The sequence below is a fragment of the Branchiostoma floridae genome, chromosome 11 (assembly GCF_000003815.2).
Source record: "Branchiostoma floridae strain S238N-H82 chromosome 11, Bfl_VNyyK, whole genome shotgun sequence".
Taxonomy (NCBI): Eukaryota; Metazoa; Chordata; class Leptocardii; order Amphioxiformes; family Branchiostomatidae; genus Branchiostoma; species Branchiostoma floridae.
In genome coordinates this window covers 19,796,418-19,803,144 of record NC_049989.1, presented here as the reverse complement: position 1 = coordinate 19,803,144, position 6,727 = coordinate 19,796,418, and the positions used below count along the sequence as shown (strand labels likewise).

Below are 6,727 nucleotides of genomic sequence, written 5' to 3'. Positions count from 1 at the left end.
TAGTCCCGAGGCGGAGCCCCGTCCAAGTCACCAACACAACGCCGAGGAAGGAAGGTAGGAAGGAAGGAAGGACGTAACAACGATCGAGACCTGACTCCTGACTCCACGGTATCCTGATCAGCGTTTCCAAACGGTTTCCTGAGCAGTGTTTCCTGTGGATCGACGAGGAATTACGAACCCCAAACTCGGTGCAGACAACTAACGCCGGCGTCACTGGGGCTGACAACAATAGAGACAGGTCCAACGTTCCCCTGACTGTATTTTCATCTGTATTTACATCTCCTGGTGTAAGTGAAATAATGGGTGAAACTATATGGTGCAACAAATATATAAGGTCACAAGGTAAAACAATTTTCTTCCCAACCTGGATAAAAAATGACATAATATTCGTAAAAGACATTTTCCCCTTAGACAGGTTCATGTCTCTAGATCACTACCCTCAGCTTAACCTAAACACAAGACCTAATGGTATTATTGAATATATAACTCTGTTTCAAGCTATACCTCTTACATGGAAGAATGCAATAAGAAACCATAGAGGCCCAATTCCTTATCAAAGATTAGAGCTTAACACCCTTACCCCATGTATATTTGATGGTAAAACAACAAAACAAATCAAAAGCAAGAACACCTGCAAATTGTTTTATAATGCATTAGTGCAGGCACAGGCCAAGGAACCAACATGCTGTAAAAAATGGCAATCCATATTTCCTACTGAAACCCTGGCTTGGGAAAATATCTGGAGATGGTTAAGCACACAGACCTGTATAGACACTAAGTTAGCAGAGTTAAACTACAAACTATTACACCGAATATTACCATGTGCACACAATCTGCACAAATGGGGTATCAAAGATGAAACGGGACACATATATGATGCAACATGTACACTATGTAGCAGTGGAAGCATAGAAGATTATGAGCACATGTTCTTTAAATGTGAAAGACTGTCTAATTTCTGGGAATTAGTTAACACATTTGTACCCTTGCCCAACATAAAAATTACTTTGCAGGAGATTTTATTTGGAAAAATTGATCATTTGATAACTGCTAAAGACCAGAAAAATAGAACCTTTACTGTTACTGTGGCTAAATGGACAATCTTTAAAACTTGGATCTGGCATAGAAAAGACCCACACCTGTGCATTACTAGCCTCTTTAATGTCTTTGAAAAGGACTTCGAAGAACGGATATTCCATGATAGACTGACAGCCAATGTAGATTGATTGTACAAATTTTCTATTGATAGTTTGGCATGAAATGCACCTACTGTTAGACTTCTCCATTTTTGATCATAGTGTAATATCAGACTGTATATATTCCTTAAAAAATTAAGGTTCCCCAGATATACTACATGTATTTGTCTCTTCTAACTGTTCCACTACCCATGTACTGCATGTAATTCGTCCAGACACACCAGTATATGTTATCCCTCCATGTGCAATGGTACTCGACTGTACAGAATCTAGTCTTAGTTGTTGACAAATGTACTGTTGTTGTTGTTCTTTTTAATAAAAAAAAAACTGTTTTATTCCATTCTATGTTGTTTTGTCCTATAGCGTGATATGTTTCGCTCGTTTATGCCATGTCACTATTGGTGTTTATTGGAACATAACAAGTCATAGACAGACCGTTCATTAGCTAACACTATGTAATGCAGGGTATGCTGAATTCAAATCAATGAAACGCAACTCTATATGTATACCATCTAAATGGCTTTAGCCATCTGCAATAATATTCACCATATATTTACATGTATTGTCCTCTAGAACAAACTTTTAAAAAGTGTGTTTAATATGTCATGTAGCTTAAAATCAGTGCAAATAACTGCATTATTCATTACTTTTGAAAATGAAACATTCATTTATCGTTGTAATAGTCCAGATCATAGCAAATGTTTTGAATAAGATTTTACTAAATATGCATGTATGACTATAGGCACGTGTGCGCTAGTAACAACCTTAACATCATTAATCAGAATCATGTGGCCACTTTGCCATCATTTTATGGTTCCTTAGAATGTCTTCTCCAGTAATATAATTTGTAAAATAATTTACTTTAAAGTTTATCTCTTTAAATGATTTCTTTGAATCTATTAATTAGTCTGTACTTGAACAGGCTTCCTTGAGCATCTGTTATGAGACTTTGGTAAAAGTTTTTAAAAATTACTTTATTTTATAAAATCCATATTTGTAATTTTTGTGATTTTACAACGTGTGTGTTTTCAATGCTCTTCGTTCTTATCGAATATGCCATATAGAATGTCGCGAATCTGCAGAAATTTTATTCATATTTTGGGCTTCTGTTGGATTTGAAAATTGGAAATTACCTGCGAGAAATATTTAGCACTTCCAATTGAACATCATCTTCATTTTAGGAAGGTAAGACGCGAGTACGACCAATCAGCAGGGTGCATGGGATGGCCACAATGATGGCAACGACATAGAAGATCAGCCCCACCCTGTCGAGCACCTTAGCTAGCAAAGCGTACTCTGCAACTTCTTCATCGCCATCACCGCCACTTGCCTGTGCCAGAGCACTGATGCTGCTCGACAATTGCCTAACACTGAGCTTCAACTCATCTACGCTTCCGTTCAACCTAATGAGGGTAGATCCGACCTCGTTCTTCACTTTCGGTGGTGAAATGTCCTCTCCGGCAGATGGGCCCTCGCCGTACATCTTGAATGTGTGGCAGGTAAGTCCTTCGATGTCCTTCACGTTCTTGTTGGCATTGTCTCCTATTGGCTCTTCCCTGTTCAACTTCTTGGTCATGTCACCAATCAATAGGGCCCTAAAAGTGCAGGACACCAGGTAAATATTCCATCACGATCATACAAGCACGATCAAAGTGTGAATTTCGGTATCTTTGGTATCAATAGAGTATAAGGGAATGGATGCTTATCAACGTGCCTTGCGACGGTCCCCTAGCTCACATGAAGATTATAAAGTACGGAAACGATAAATAAAAACCTGAATAATGATACATCAAAGTCTCTTATATCAGACTTGCCTTACTCGTGAGAGTGGCCGTCCATCATATCACATTATATCAAAATGTGATTGAGGTAAATTGTCATAGAACTGGCAATAGAATAATTGGAAAACGAGAATCGCCTCCTCTTTCATCTAGGTCACATAGCAATATGTGACCCAGTACTGTATCGGCCCATTTCAATACACAAAGATAATATCCCAGAGTTGATATGGGTACAAAGGGACCACTATCTGGGACCTTGCAACACGATATTTGCCTTACCTTGCTAAGTGCTTCAGGAAGAGCGTCCGCGCCCATGTGGGGACGGGTCCCTTTTTGTCGTGTATGATGATGATGACGACCGTCCACAGCATGAATAGAGCCATAAGAGCCATGCACACGATAATCAGTATAGCTGCAGAAAAGGGAAAGGCAACTTTCAATCAGCAGCATAATAAAAGACAAATGTCAAATGGTACACATGGTGACAGAAGGCCATGTTCGTTTCAGTAGCCACCGAATAAGAAACGCTAGCTATTGGCTGGCAAATGGTATTGAGAATCTAATCTTATGTATCAAATGTTCGTGATTAATTTGTCAGTCCATACCTATATGGCAAGACACTCTAACATAGTTCTAATGACAATGAATAACATCATTGTTTTCTCCTAATCTTTCGTTTACACCAACTCTCGATGGCTGAGGTTTAGGAATGGATGGCTTTTGAGGGGCGGCAACTGTCGGGCCGGCCGCTAGGAGCGCGGTTTAGTCAGGCTAGTTTTCCCCTGTGTCGCTTATCATTTACAAAGTATGAAATATCATGGAAAATAAGCTCACCAATGAAAGGCAGGGTGCTTGACACAGGCAGGAAGCCCGTGACGACGACTAGCGACACCACCATGGACAGCAGCACGGTGACGCCGAACCCGATCCTGTCACCTTTGTCGATGGGCATGATGAAGGTGATGATCATGAGGATGATGAGGATGAGGCAGGGAGAGATGGTTGTGGCGTAATGATAAGTGGGGTCTCTTTTGAGCTTCAAAGTCAGACAGGCAGTGTTGTTTATGGCTGAAAGGGTTGCTTTTCCACTCCATTCTCCCGTGATAATGTCGGCCTGTGGAGTTTGGCAGGTCAGGAACTTTTGGTCTTTATGTGTTGTCGAATCGGAACACTCTTAAAAAATAAGAAATAAACAGTATGTCAAGGAGGTCAATTGTTTCGATATCTGTATCATCTGTCCAACTGGTAATAAGCTAATGGTACGGTGTTAATGTCATTGTCCCAACTCTTTATCCTTAAAACAGTACAAATCAAAAATATTACAGAGCATCTTTACTCTCGTGCTCGGACGATGGCCAATGAACCCCACACACCTATGCCAATATGCTTGCCCGTTTAGTATATCATCTTCCCTATTTTATGCACAAATTCATTTTGCTAGCTTTGTGTAGCAAGCAAGCGCTCCCATGCATTTTCCTCCGAGGTGGAAAAAAAAGACACAAATTACTTTGGATTTTCAATCGTATGCATGTTCTCTATTTTATCACGTAATATGTATTAGGTTCAACTCTCATCCGTGAACAGTTTCATTATTATATATTATTATGCTTTATTCTCACCGACGTTTCGGTGACCGCCTGTTACCTTATTCAGGGCAATTCTGACTGGTTCACTCCTTTACGTTTGGGACCGCATTGTAAATATGTGCATAAAGTACGTATGTGAATACTTTTCGTTTGGTGACCGGATCTGAACTGTGAGCAGCGACACCTGTCCTGCAGTACAATGTGAACCAGTTAGAATTGCCCTGAAGAAGGTGACAGACGGTCACCGAAACGTCGGTGAGAATAAAGCATTGGTTGTGTAAAAGAGTCTCTTTATTTAGGTTCAACTCTTTTTAATAGTTCGATTGATTTTGCTTATAAACTGATGGCAGCTACTTTTACATTAATACATAGAGGCTTTAGAGGCTTTAGAGAGGCAATAAAGTATCTCTCGAATGTACACAGTTTTGAACGTAGAGCAATTACAAAGATAAGAAACTGTAGTCACAAACTAAACATAGAAGCCAGAAGATATACTAAAATTCCCCGTGACCAGAGGTTTTGTCCATTCTGCCCAAATGAGATCGAAGACGAACGTCATTTTTTTATTGATCTAATAGGGTGGTCCCTTCAGTCTAGCAGACTTTGTTATGGATTGTTCACGATACAACGACAAACGCACAGAGCTGTTCACATTAGTAGTAGTCATTACTTTCCGCTTGCTACTCTCTGTTCGATAGATAAATTCAACTACATTCTGGAATGCGATAACCCTCACTGTGTTCAAGTAGGCAAATATATCCACGAATGCTTATACCCTAGAACCAATAGTGTAAATAAGATGCTAGATCCAATATGTTGACTTATTCATACCTATAGATATCCATATATATCTGTTTAGTTGTACTGTAAGTAGTTGTTATACGTTTAGACCTTACGAAAGTCGCTGTACTGTTGTCGTGTCAATAAAGATTTCCATAATGTCTGATAGTGATGATGGTGAGGGTAACGCGGTCATACTTATCGTGTCGTCTTCACCAGCAGTCCAACACACTGCGCATGTCATGTTATCCTGTGGGAAGAGGAAAGGGTCCAGGGTACAGGTCGTGGTAGCCAGTGACTTTATAGGCCAGGTGACTTCACCGGTGTGCTCAATTTTCACCTGTGTCGTAGGGAATCCGCCACTGTAGCCTGTGTCTGCACTGAAAAATACATTTGAATAAGAAATTAAAGTATGAAAACATGACTTGATCAGAATAACAAGATTGTGTACATAACCAAGTGCTTTATTCCACCGACGTTTCGGTGACTATCTGTCACCTTCCTCAAGGCATGCAAGGCTAACTTGTTCATATCAATGTCAATGACAATAGAAGTTTATTGCATATTCATGCCCCATTGGGGCTAAATGCCGTCAGTTTGATACAAAAGGTAGTAAACGCAAATTTATACATATACTATAGTTTACATGCATCTTCTCCCTTCCTAAAACATTTGTAGATGAAGTTACAGAGATTTTCCAGTCTATCGTGTGTGCATATTTCTGATGTACATGTGTAGCATTAATGAATGTATTGCGCAGATCATTGTACAGTGAACACTCTAGAACAAAGTGTATTTCGTTTTCTACATGCATGTGGTTCTTATCGCAAAATATACATAGTCTATCACTAGGATCACACTGCAGCATAGGTGTCGCTGCTTACAAATACAGTGCCAAACGTAAATCATATTGTGGTCATCTTGAATTCAACTAATAAAACCTGCACAGCAAATTGAGATGTTTTGATCCCAGGAAGATATATGTCTTTACCTTTCTGAAAAAATGTAAACTCATTGGATGACAAAATGAGCCTATTATAAAACCAATGGCATTACTTTCTGAACCCCCTCGTAATATAAAAAAAAAAAAAAAACAAACAAGAAAGTACACCACTTACTTTCGCTCCAGTGTTAATGTTGGTCTCCAGACTCGTTCATCAAGAACGAAGATCCTGGATAACTCTTTGTACCTGTCGGGTTCCCATTTCAACCGATTGTCTATCCAGGACTGTGGCAAATTCGAAGAAAGTCAACATTGTAGGTTTATTGTTTATTCAAAAGATTTCCATTAGTGAGTACAATTCAGACAATGAATTACCAGTCTTTCTTGAGTCATAAGACAAACACGTTACATAAAACAACATTAACACAGTACATGAGACTA

General features: G+C 39.4%; 1 protein-coding gene across 1 annotated transcript in view; it reads right to left on the bottom strand.

The window, feature by feature from the left end:
- Positions 1 to 1,863: 1,863 nt before the first annotated feature.
- The window catches only part of LOC118425284, a 16,645-nt gene continuing 11,781 nt past the window's right edge, over positions 1,864 to 6,727 (bottom strand). The window contains exons 12-16 of the mRNA XM_035834082.1: positions 6,462 to 6,571; positions 5,542 to 5,723; positions 3,812 to 4,150; positions 3,257 to 3,389; positions 1,864 to 2,791 (exon numbers count right to left, since the gene is read on the bottom strand). Coding sequence (XP_035689975.1) covers positions 2,374 to 2,791; positions 3,257 to 3,389; positions 3,812 to 4,150; positions 5,542 to 5,723; positions 6,462 to 6,571 — 1,182 coding nt within the window. The 3' untranslated portion in view covers positions 1,864 to 2,373. The remainder of the gene's footprint in view (positions 2,792 to 3,256; positions 3,390 to 3,811; positions 4,151 to 5,541; positions 5,724 to 6,461; positions 6,572 to 6,727) is intronic.